At 35.7% G+C, this 13,673-nt stretch overlaps 1 protein-coding gene across 1 annotated transcript in view; it reads right to left on the bottom strand.

The window, feature by feature from the left end:
• LOC150094836 (coiled-coil domain-containing protein 39-like) overlaps positions 1 to 13,673 on the bottom strand; it is a 350,814-nt gene that overhangs the window by 85,697 nt on the left and 251,444 nt on the right. The window contains exons 15-16 of the mRNA XM_090411364.1: positions 9,233 to 9,372; positions 330 to 402 (exon numbers count right to left, since the gene is read on the bottom strand). Coding sequence (XP_090267490.1) covers positions 330 to 402; positions 9,233 to 9,372 — 213 coding nt within the window. The remainder of the gene's footprint in view (positions 1 to 329; positions 403 to 9,232; positions 9,373 to 13,673) is intronic.

Here is a 13,673-nt window from a genome sequence, read left to right as displayed (position 1 = left end):
CTTTAAATACCCAATTTTCTTCCAATTTGCATTAACAATTTCTGTAGTTAAATTAGTGCATTTGAAAATAATTTCCTAATTTTTTGAGAAAATCTCATTCCCTCACCCCTAACAGCTGTTTAATGTCCTGTCTTTTTTTTTTTTTTTTTTACATTATGGGCACCCTATAGGTAGGCATTGCTATCAACCTGTTTCTGTAAATAAAGAATACTGTGCTTCACATACAGTAATTTATACTTTTAAGTAATTAATTTGTTGAGTAATTAATTACTAGTTTACTATGCTGATGTTACTGAAAAAATATAGACTGAAATCATAACTATACTTACTTTTAATAAAACATCAGTATGCATACTATCCCCAGATTCTTCCATTCCCAAAGCATTAATTAGAGTTGTGTACCTAAATTAAAAGCAGTTCAATTATTCACAACTGATGAATTTCACTTGACTCATCTCAATGATTTAATTCTAGATTCAGAAAAACCTTTATTACTTAATCGGTAAATATTTAATTGCAATGTCTTGCAAAAATAATTGCAATGAAAAAAAAATTTTTTTTACATCATTAAATTAATAAAACATTACTTATTACCAGAAAAGAGTGACAAATGGAAACAGATTTGTGAAATTTAGCATTTCTTCATTATGTATGCCATGCAATGAATAGTATTACTGCATTATATAGTTCACTCTCACTATAGCAAGTTTGTAGGGACCTCAGGAATAGTCTTATATAACGAACAGTCCTATAATGAACTTCCTTTAGAATAGCATTGTTACTGATAAGCCTTTGAGTCAGGACTTTTCATTAATTTGCTATAATGGCATTTGCAACATTAAGATAAAACTGTATATATCAATGAATAAACCCTTTGTATTACTACTGAAAAATTGATTTAGTGATGTGAAAAAATATTACTTTTCTGCTGTTAGCTAACATATACGTAGCAAGAAATTTATTCCAGTAAACAAAGTATGAAAGAATGCTTAAGCTTATATATGCTGAAATACCAATGAATTATAAGCATCCATTTAATACTGTGCTAGGCTATTATCATCCCCAACAAATGCATCTTCATCATTAATTCTTACCTGGGATTGTTTCAGATCAGGTATTGCCCTATATGGTGAAGATGTGGCCCGATCTAACTGGACTCTTCCAGCAAGACAATATCCATGTCACAAGGTTTACATTGTGTAAGCATGTACAATGTGAGCCACCTAATCCTCCTGATTTGAATCCTAGTGAACATTTGTGGGATCATGTAGAATGCAGCATCCACTGGTCACACCAATCCCTCACTTGGTTGCTGTGCTGACCTCCAGGACATTATCTAGTTTGTCCAGAATAACATCCTGGAGGGTCAGTGACTGAGTGAGATCTAGCAGAATCAGTGTCAAGATGGGTGCAAACACTTTCTTGGCCAAGGGAGGTCCAACATACTATTAGGTGGCATGGTGATGATGTTTTTAGCTCATTTTTAGCTAACATATACGTAGCAAGAAATTTATTCCAGTAAACAAAGTATGAAAGAATGCTTAAGCTTATATATGCTGAAATACCAATGAAATACCATTGGGTTAAAACCTAATCAATTTTTTACTGGATTTAGCCATTCAAAATTGGTGATGTTCTCTGTGTGTTACATGAAAACCAATTCTTTATAGCATGGACCCAATAACATGGCATATCATCATCCTATAAGACCCTCTCCATTTGGGATTAGGCACAAGAAAATACATGTGGGACTGTGAGCTAGTCATACACAGGTATATGCAATAGTGGTCCTAATTTTGATCAGAACATACCCTAAACTGTAATACAAACCCACCAGTCTGAATGGTTGAAATCTAAATAAGTGTCCATTACTTTACACCATGTCTCATATAAGAACCATAACTATTCGGATAAGCACACCATAGCAGATACTTTCAGCAATGACCTTCAGTAAGATGATGTCTTGTGGGCCTTTAGCTCTGGAACCCTCATACCTGCAACAGAATATATACCACTGAATGTGAGTTATTGTTTCTTTGCCTCTCAGTGCTGAAATGAAACATCAACTGTAACAATGTCATCTGCCAATTATCCATACCAGGAAATGCACCCTTCACTCACTACAAGCATCAACTTTCTATGCTTATTTTGACACTTTTGTTAGCTGCCGGTTGTTTTCATCTAGTTGATGCTAGTTTGTGTAAAAACTTAAGAAGTCACAAGCAATCAACAAAGCATGTCATATAACAGCACCCAATTGTCATGCCATTTGTGAACTCTGTGATACCTTTATCTTTTCCCATGATTGTGTTCTGGTTTGTACAATTATATACTTAACTACACTATACTAGCATATAGTGTTACAGATATTCTTTTATGTTACAGTAGACTGGGTGCATTACATTCTGAATGAGGGTGGATATAATTCAATAAGTGTGGGTGTGTGAATAGAGGATATACATTCACAGGTACTGCTACACCAAGTGTTTGTTCGTGATATGAAATATTTGAGAAAAATAGAGATGTTCATATTATTTTTGAAATTCTTCTTATCCTCTGTAAGATAAGAATAATTTAGGCACTTTTTACACATACTGGTCACTGATGCTGATAAAGTACGAGGGTAGTCTGAAAAGTCTTGGCCTAACCATGAAAAAATGAATTTATAATTTCAAAAAAAAATTTTTTTCAACATAATCTCCCTTAAGACTAATACATTTCTTCCAGCGATGCTCCAGTGTCATTATCCCATCCCTGTAGAGGTTCTTAGTAAGATCTGCACCCCTCTATAGCTGCAATCACCTCTTGATCCGAAGAAAAATGCTGACCATGAAGGAAGAGTTTTAGTTTTGGGAAGAGACGAATTCAAAGAGAGCCAAATCTGGGGAATAGGGTGGATGTTCCAACAATTCATAGTGCAGATCCCTTAATTTTCCCATTGCCAAAAATGCCTTTGTAGACAGGTGCATTGTCCTGATGAAAGATGATTTTTTGATTCTGCAAACCGGGTCTTTTCTCATGAATTTTTTCATCTAGTCTGGTTAAAAGATCGGAATAATATTCCTTGCTTATTGTTTTACCCTTTTCAAGATAATTAATAAACAGCATCCCAAAACACCGATGCCATGACCTTTCCTGCTGATGGAACCGACTTTGTCTTCTTTGGCACTGAACACCCGGCTTCTGTCCACTGTTTTGAACTGCTGTTTGAATTCTGGTGTGTAATGGTAAATCCAAGTTACAATCAAAATAGATGATAGGAATGGTAATGATGTGATTTATTTGGATTTTAGCAAACAAATATTAATGATCATTTAGTGATAAAAAAGAGAAACTGGATGAGATAGAAGGTGGGCAATACTGTTTAGATGAGTGCCTTCTAGGAGAGATGGTCAGGAATATTGTTATTTAATACATATATATATACACACACACAGTAAAACCATTCCCACAATTTACGTATTCCTGCCATTTACATCATTTTCCGTTTGTCCCATCTTAAGGCCTATTCTTACGATATATTGTTTTCCCACCATTAATAACTTGATGTGGACGTTATTTCCCGTGATTTGTTTGCAGTTTTTCCTCAGGTGGCAACACTGATTTTCGAATCAATTTCCTCTTTCAAATCAATTTCTGCAGAAATATGCTCATTTCTGTTAGCAGATGGCATTGCTTTCGGCTGTAGTTTCGTTTCTGTCATCATGGTAACTTGCACATTTGCAGCAGTGATGAGCGATACCATGATTTTTTAATCACAGTACGAATTGATACCGTGAAGTTTCATATCGGTAATTTCAAACTGTCAGTAGCACATTCACAGTGCTGTATTGAAATCGTGACCAAGGATCATACATAAATTGCGAAATCACATTCACATTTCTACCAAGTAAGAGATGTTACTCGTGATTATTAGATATCAGTGAATAAACCACAGTTCATGAAATATTGCTTCACTAGCTTGCAGTGCTGGTGTTCATAGTCACAATTCAGAAGCATGTGGTATATTGCAGTGTTACGTCGTTGCTTTCTCTATATTTTACTTTATTCTATCTCTAATCAGCCCCCTATCTAATCTACGGTTATGCCTCTTAATCTTTTTTTTCGGTACTATTTCCTTTTTGGATACTGGCAAAATTTATTTTTTTATGCTGCGCCAGCCAATATCCTATAACAGAAGAGACTCTTGTTCAGGGAAATAATTCTAAATTCAAAAGGGACACACACAATAATTAATCTTATGCTAGCGTCGAGCAGATCAGTTAGCAGTTGTGACCTGAATCTCACTTAAACTACAATATCTAAATTCCTTCCCGCCAAAAAGGTTCTATTTCATAAGTGGTGGTTTGAATTCGTAATCAGGCATAAACTCGGGTATAAGGTACGAAACATATTTTTGGAAAAGCACAAAACATTTACAGTTAAGAAAATTCAAATATTCAATAGAACAAAACTCACACTAAGTCAAGGTTCATACTAAGTCACATCAATGAAGTTTAGTAAGCTAAATCCTTCAATTACGAAAAGATAAGATTAAGTGTAAGCATAACACTACTAGGTTATAGGTCCTTTCACAAGTTATTCTTTGAATACACATTAAACACTTTCATTAACACTCTATCAATAGCTATCTTAATTCTAAATTTCATTAGTCAAGCCTAGTCATTCTCAATCAAAATACTGCCTATCAACAATTCTTCTTTGTTCCACGGGGTTTAACTAATTCAATCAAATTCTTACTTAAAAGTTCCCTAGAAAATGTCCTTAGCTTACAGTATACACAAATTCCTTTCTTCAAAGCGATCTTAACATAGAATGAAATTCTTTACGTTACCAGATCCTTTCTGATTTTTATGATGCTATCACATGTAGATCTGGGTTACCTTCCTGTATAGTTTTTGGCTGGCAATGCACTACACTGACCCTGAAATACTTCCGGACTTGGGCGCGTTTTCTACCGCTCTGCAGGAAACTTCCTCCGTTCTCTTGGATGGGACCCTTTTCGAAGGCTCGATTCTGCATAGGCCGTCATATCACGATCAGCTTCACTTGGAAATCCTAAAACATTCTCAGGAATAGGCCTCGTTGTCTGCCATCGTTGTAATCGACCCACCGCTCTCTCACGAATCACCCGACAAACCTTCCAAAGCTGGAATCCAGGAACTGAAGAATGAAAAAGCCGCGTAATATGGCACGCGTTGTCCTTTATTCACCCTTTCGTGCACCCCCTATTTGATGTGTCCTTTAATGCACAAACCTCACAGTTCATGCCCCTTGGGTGATCCCACACTCTCCCTAATCTGTTAGGTTACCGTATTCCAGGTAGTCGTTCTGACATCACTTTCCGCTTTGGTACAGCCTCCGGTGCTACGCTCGACTCATACAAATTGCATACAATTATTTTGGATTACTACTTATTATCTGTTTGGAAATTTCATAATGTACTAGATAGCTTAATGGGATTTACCAATAATTCCCTTACACAATTCTCACTATTCTAACACAAAATTCTCTGCTTCTGAAATTCAGTTATACAGGAATAAACTTCAGTATATATCACATATAGATTACATATTATCGCATGACACAAGGAAATTTTCATAATTATGTGCTGATGTCCAGGTATCTCCTTAATTAGTAATATTTAGTATGTTAAATCTTGAATAAAGAATTTGCTTGTAAAGTTCTCCATTCAGGATCTAACAGCAGAATTTCTGCTACGTAATTTAGCGTGTGATAGTTGCGGTGATGGATGATCCATGTTAGTAACATGGATCATCTTTTTTTCCATCAGTCTCCTGGAAAGTGTAAAAAAGCGGTTTTACTATATATAGTAAAACCGCTTTTTTACACTATATATTTTACACTATATATATATATATATATGTACACACACAAAAACATACACACACACACACATCTATAAACATGAACTTTTATATATATATATACATTCAATCATTAGAGATTAGGGATGATGGGAAGTTGACACTGGCATCCCCCCCCGTGCAGAGTGAAACATACCCAAATTGAATGCAGACGGTAAATGTTGCAATCTTAGTGACTTTGATCGTGGGCATATTATTGGCACAAGACAGATGGATTATTCTATCACCCCAAGTGGTAAGCACTCCAGGGTTCTTGAGGGCAACCATATCAAGGATCTAATGCGAGTATACCATCAACAGATGTACCAGTGCCCAGCAATAGTGGTGATTGACCACACACCATTGATGACTGGGGTTGACGTAGACTGCCCAGGTTTGTACAGACCAACTGTGGCACAAATCACATCCAGTTTCAATGTTGGAGGTACAAGCACTGTCAGCAAGGAAACAGTATGGTATGCCCTGCACACATGGGCTACAGAAGCTGATGATGCCTTAGTCATGTACCACTGTAGACAGTTTGTGATTGGACACTGTGCCTTGCCTGGTGTTGGGACCACCAAAACTGGACCTCTGCAGAGTAAACTAGAGTCGTATAGTCTGATGAATCCCATTATCAGTTTTACCGAGCTGACAGGAAAGTGCAGGCATGGTGTTGGCAACATGAGACCATGGTCCTGTCGTGCCATGCTGATTCTGTTCAAGGAGGTGGAAGCTCTGTGATGGTTTGGGAAGCCTTCTCATATGACATATTAGGTCCCTGTCTGGAGAGGTCCTTAAATGCTGCAAACTACCAGAATGTGCTGGCTGATAATCTATACATTTTCATGGCCTTGAGCTGTTGGTGTGTTTAAGCAGCACAATGCGCCACCCTATTGGGCCACAACCACCCAGGCATGGCTCGAGAACACTCGTTTGCATTTAAGACCATCCAGTGGGCCCTAAGGTCCCCCAGATTTAAATCCAATGAAATCTCTCTGGGAAGCCATCGAGAGAGACATTAGATCCATGTATCTGGGACCAAAGCCTAAGGCGCAGTTATGGACAATGGTAAATGGTAACCTGTAACAGGCATGGCTGGAATTACCTCCAGTATCAGGTGGGTGGGGTGAATGCCTCAGAGAGTATAGGCTGTTATTCGCACTACAGAAGGATCCACACACTATTAGGTAAGCATCTTTAATATTTTGTCTATTGAGTGTATATATAAAAGTCTTAGGTTCAAATGTTAAGAGTAAAGAATGATCTTAAAAGATTAGAAGAATGGACAGAAAAGTGGGATTTAAATTTTAATGTGAACAAATCCAAATACAGTATACGAAATTTGGTAAGAAGACTGATTATATTAAATGGATATATGTTCAATGGAGCAGTTTTAGAAAAAGTTAATGAATACAAGGATTTGAAGATTTGGGTTGATAAGTAATTTTAAGTTTACAAATCATACTGATAAGACAACTAGTAAAGTTCAAAAGAATGCAGGCTGAATTAAAAGAGGATTCCCTTATAGGAGAAAGGAATTTCTGATGAGTATATAAGTCTCTGGTTAGGTCAATACAGGATTTTGACTCAAAACTTTTAATTTTTAATAGGTGTAAAGAGAACTGAAGTTATTCTGATAACATTATTTTAAACTTATGGATGATATCATGAGTTTTGAGAATCAGTTGGTTAATTGTAATTTGTTGAATTTATGTAAAAGGAGAGAAGATTTAATTAGTGTTTAAGTTAGTTCAGGATATATATATATATATATATATATATATATATATAAAAAAAAGATAGCAGTTTGTTGCACTTAGCTGAACCAGATCTCCTAGAGGGCATAAGATGATAATAAGGTGGTACACCTTTTGACAACTCGTATAGGTAAATATGACCTCCATAGCTTCTGCCTTAGTATCACCCACTTCTGGGTCTGGTTCCCACTGACGAGACCTCGATAAAGGTCAAAACCGGTCTGGGTAGTGGCCCTTCCCTTAATGCATAGCATTATACATGTCTGTAAGGAGATGTGCTTTGCATTATGGGAAATACTGAGACTAGGAGTGATGAGAGCTTGGTCCACCTTTACCACGAGTTGCCTCAGTCCTGATGATACTTCAGGTGCAAATTTTGTTTGCTTACACTTGGATAAAGGATTAAACTAAATTTATTATATGATAAACAAGAAAGTTAGATGAAATGTACAAAATTCATTTTTTACTGTTAGAGATGAACATATGCAGCATAGATTTCAGTAACAGGTTATAGAGAAACACTGAATTTATGTAATTTTTAAAAAAAAATAATTAGATAATGGTTATTTGCTGGAGGATAGGCTAATTGAAAGTTTATGTATCCTTTAATCCCTCGATGAGTCTTTGGACTCCCTGGAGGTGTTACGTAATAATAATAATTATTATTTCATTTAATAATGCCAACCATGTTTGTTTAGTGCACCCGCATTCAAACCTGCAGCCTATTGGTTGGAGAGCACAAACATCCATGCCCTCAGCAGGCATGGATGTTTTGTGAATTGTCTTTAGGTGGAAGATGAATTTCATTGCCACACTTATTGGAGGAGCTTGAAAAAGTTCCATGTTTATCTCTAGAGCAAGAAACCTTGCTCTAGAGATAAACATGGAACATGAGTGTATATAAATGTATGTATATTATATATATATATATATATAATTGAAAAAAATAGAAAAAAAACTTTAACCCACCCACAGTACAAAATGCACTATAGGTTTTACACATAACTTTTTGTGGGTGGAAACAACATACAAAAAAAAGTAAAATAAAAATATTTAAAAAAAAAGAATGTGAGGGAATGAAGGAAAGTAAGGAGATAAGCTATGAATATGCACACACTAATCTGCATGGATGGTGGTGAATCTTTAAGTTCAGCATATTGGTTTTGGCTACAGTAGTGATCATTTAACCAGACTGCTGGTTTCTTCCAGCTACTTTGGTTTTACTTTCAAACATAAAAGTGCCATTGAACAAATTTGGTAGTAAGTACATGTGCTACAGAGGTATTAAAGGTGTAAATATGAATTTGGATAAATCAGGATGCCTAGTGGAAAGCCAATAATAATAATAATTACACTACCACTTTCATATTTGCTCTGTATAATTTTCAAGAGCTGAATCAAAACAGACATCTACTGATATAAAATTCAATATTTTTTGAGTGTCTGATAACAATATTTTTTTACCTATTTTTTTTTCTTTTGTGCTTTGTAGGAATACATTGTGAATGGGTTTGTAGGTGTATAAGTGCATGCAATATATCTCTCTGCTTTGTTTTTTATATTAATCCAGATATATATTTAAATCTGCAATTTATTATTACCAACCTTGTTTGTAGTTTTTCTGCTTTTGAAGTCCAGTTTTGGAATTGCATGTTTAATTTATGTCTCTCTTGCTCTTCAATTCGTATTTCTGTTTGAATCATTTCTTTACAGCCATTGATTTCTTCTTGTCTTTCTTTCATTTGCTACAAACAAAGTGCATGTCCCACATCAGATTAAACTATTTAAATTATAAATGTCAAACAATTTTAATGAACATTAAATAGGACTAGCATGCTACAATCTTTTTGTTTTTCTTTTATCAATTGCTTTTAAATTACTGGAGATCTGCAGTATCATGTATGTGGTCCAAAAATTAGAGCATTCAAGGATCCATGCCTGGAGACCATATAATAGTTTTATGCAATTTCATACTTTCAAATAAGCATTTGGTTGCATGTATACTTCCTAAAGAAGGGACATGAAAATCTGGATCAGCATTTTGGCTGATCTAGCCTATGGACAATATATCAAAACTAGATCAGGATCCAAATTATTTAGTCCAAAATCAACACAGATTAGTAAATGGGCCAGTGATGTACAACATATGACTTCTTTTGGTCAACTCTGTTGTCTGTTTCCACCAGAGGGACTAATGTACTTAATAATTATTCCCACTATAAAAGGTAAGTGTTAGATGACCTTTATCAGATGGTGAAACATCACAACAATCTTGTTTTTTGGAGGCTTCACATGGCTGATACTATGTTTGGTATTCAAAGATATTGAAAACATATTGTAGAAATTCAGATTTTTCTTCATTCAAGAATACAGTATAAACTGGTTTCAGTGCCGAGTACTAGATAGTAAACAAGGTAGAACTTGATGGTAATTCATCAAGAGGTTTTCCCAATTGGCTGACACATAGTTCTGCTACCACCAACATTCCCAAATTGCCTGCAGGGATGTTGAGTAGTGTAGTATATGGAAGGAATACTGTTGAAGCCATATTGTGGTATGGAAACTGGAAGCTCAATGTATAGTTGATATGTCAGAGTCTATTCCTCTCACTACATCTCATTCCTACTCATTATCTTTAAAACACTGGGATAGTAAATTCAGTGTCACTGCAGTTTTTTTTTTTTTTTTTTAAATAATAAGTGAAAGATGAAGTGTGAAATTAAAGGCCATTAAAAGTTTGCTGTTGAAAAAATAAGTTTTATTTTTGTAGTAAATTAGCAATTTAGATTGCATTTTGGCATAATTTTGTTTATTTTTCATAGCTTGGCATAACTGAATGATTGTGGAGCTCTGTGTGTGTGTGTGTGTGTGTGTGTGTGTGTGTGTGTGTGTGTGTGTGTGTGTGTGTGTGTGTGTGTGTGTGTGTGTGTGTGTGTGTGTGTGTGTGTGTGTGTGTGTGTTTTGAAACAGCCATTTCTTTTACTATTTTGAAACTTGTGACAAAAATTATGACAAAATGGTGGTATGAAAGATATCTGCATTCATTTTAAAAATTTTATGGAATTTACAACCATGTTAAAAAACTTTTTATTATCCCGACGTTTCGATCTTCACATCAAGATCATCATCTGGAGCGTACATAAATATACAGGACAAGCTGAGTTACATCATTAACTGTAAGCTAGAGAAACAATGATTTGATCGCATGTTATTCTACTGACATGACCTCTGGTGAAAAAAAAAATAAAAAAATATTATTATAAATTACATCAAGCTAAATTCTATTTTACGATTTCAGATGGTTTTCTTTCAGACACAACTGGTGTCCTATTTTTTAGTATTACAATTCTTATTTTTGATTTATAATACTGGATTTTCTACAGTCCTGTTTATAATTGTTCTTAGTGAGGAAGGTTCCGTGGGTCGAATATATACCTTCCATATGTTTGAGATTTTTAGACCATCATTATTGTTCAGATTGGGGTGGCTGATAATAATCTCACAGGCTTCCTTGAATTTCCGTCCATACCATGTTTTAGTGTGATGTAGACAGCTAGTGGTTTTCCAGTCAATTCTGTGTAAGGTATTTAGGGCATGATCAGAAAGGCCAGCTTCACCATAATTATTATATTTAATGTGTCGTTTATGTTCCTTTTGTCTAATAGGAATTGTGTGTCCTGTTTCTCCTATATAAGGTATGTTGCAAGTACAATAAATCCGATATACTCCACGGTGGGCTAGTGGAGGGAGTAGATCTTTGGATGAGTTGAGTAAGCTTTTTAATTTTGCAGGAGGTTTAAAGGTGGCTTTGAGGTTGTATTTTTGTAGTACTATGTTTATTTTGTCTAATATTCTGATCACCGTGTAACCCTAAAAGAAAGGAGAAAGATATCTGCACATTGTGCAGCACAAAATTCAAATGTAATTAATGGCATAAACTTTTCATGAATGGTTTGTTGTCATAAGTGCAACATGTATATATGGTGGAATGTAGAGAATGTATTTGTGGTGAGACTGAACAAGAGATAACAGTAGGTATGGATATATTGGAAATGTGATATTCTGCTGGACTGAGTTATTGGTAATTGCAGAAGCAAATGACTATATGAATCATGGAATGGAAATGAGCAAGACTATGGAAGTAAAAGAAAGTACAGCTGATGAAACAAAAGCAAGTGACATTGTGGAAGAGAAGGAAAGTAAGAACGAGGAAATTGTCAGTTCCCAAGTAGCATTTATTTCCTTACCACTCAACTCCCGATTCCATGCTATAGCTCCACGCAGTCTCCTAAGCTTTTCATAATCACCAACCTTGTACTTCCACATATATTCTTTCCCTCACAAAAGTCTACACATGGCTAGCCACAACCCAGGTGATCATGAAGTAATCACTCTCACCAACTTGAAGAAAATGCAAAACCTCACTCACAATTACATTCCCTGATGAAATGATCAGATTTAAAACTTTCGATCCTCATGTGCCCTCCTTTACATGCTTCCTGAGATAACTGTCCATCAAGAACTCAAGAAATTCATTTTCCTTATTCCCAAACCATTTCTTCATTTCAATCTATACTACCATAATTAAAATCACTCATAATATTACCCTTCCTTTGTTCACTAATCCAAGTTGTTTATACATTTCTTCATCACCACACTCCCTGGCCCATAGCAACATCCAACTAAATATGTCTTCCTATCAATCTCCTCTTTACACCATACAGCTTCATAACTATTGCCACTATTTCCCTCTTTCGTGTCTACCTTATGTGGACATTATTCCCCTCCTATCATCATGAGTACTTCTTCTACCTTCTTATCCTTTCTATTCTTGCAAAAAAAAAAAAACACTGTATCCTTCCATTTCTATTCCTGTTAGGATACATCTTCATTCTACCACGTTTCGCTTATTCCAACAATTTTGGGATGAATAAACTCAATCAGTGAAACCATTTCATCTCCTATATTTCTGGCATATTAAACAAATAAAACAGGTTTTTAGGTCTATATCCAGTCCTACCCAAGCTATTCGTTGATTGTGACCTGCCTTTGCGCAATCACCTTTATCACCATTATCATCACATATATCTGCTAAGTCTCAACTTCCCCATCCCACAACAATATATTCCATCTCCATGCCAATGATCTCCATTTACACATTCATCTATGCCATGTCTCCCTGTCCCCCCCAGGTCCCCCCCCCATTTCCTTGCATTCCCATTCTCTTATCTCTCACACTATTACTGTTTCCACTGCCAAGCACTTATGTCTCTTCAATACCACTCTCCTGATCTGTCACATCTCTTACTTCTGATCTCTTGCTTGCATCGTACACTGCACTTCCATCTAGCATTACTTTCTCCAGTGCACTCACTCCAAAGCCATTCAAAATGTAACCCATCACACCTGTATAATTATATTCTTCCCTCAAACACAAGCCATGCATCCACAAACTGTGCCCCCCCCCCTCTCTCCACATAGCTCTGCTAGCATACCTTTCATGATTCTGGCTCTCCATCTCAACTCATCATTGTCACACCTCGGCAACACACTGACAACCTTTCCCACCATACTGTTATATTTCACTCTTCTCAATAACCTCCTGATATTTGCAATTAATTCTCCTTAAATCCACTTAAATCATTTGTCCCCACAACCACCACTAATTCTCTTGCTCATTTCCTCCTAATGTATAAAGCCTGAATTATCTTACTCATTCTCCCTCATGGATAGCAGACCTTATGGACTCTCTCATTAACTAATCCTCTAACTTTGGAATCTCCATACACTGCTATCCTGAAATCACTTGTCACCTCTTTTATTCTTTTTTTTATTTTATTAGTTTCCACTAAACATCTAATATTACTCTGCATATTCTTCATTTCATTTTTCATTTTCAATAACTGTTTCATCAAATCTTGCATTCTGACAATTTCACTCTCTGTCACATTTGGAGAAGTGTCTAAATACACTCTTAAAAATTAGCAGAAAATGCTAGTTTCCTGCTGCATGCATTTTCTATAGATATTTTCAGGCAATATTCATC

This window comes from Typopeltis vanoorti, chromosome 21 (assembly GCF_054136105.1).
Source record: "Typopeltis vanoorti isolate ZY-2024b chromosome 21, IOZ_Tvanoo_1.0, whole genome shotgun sequence".
In the NCBI taxonomy this organism is placed as follows: domain Eukaryota; kingdom Metazoa; phylum Arthropoda; class Arachnida; order Uropygi; family Thelyphonidae; genus Typopeltis; species Typopeltis vanoorti.
Note: the sequence above shows the minus strand (reverse complement) of the source record. Positions and strands in the feature narration are given on the sequence as shown.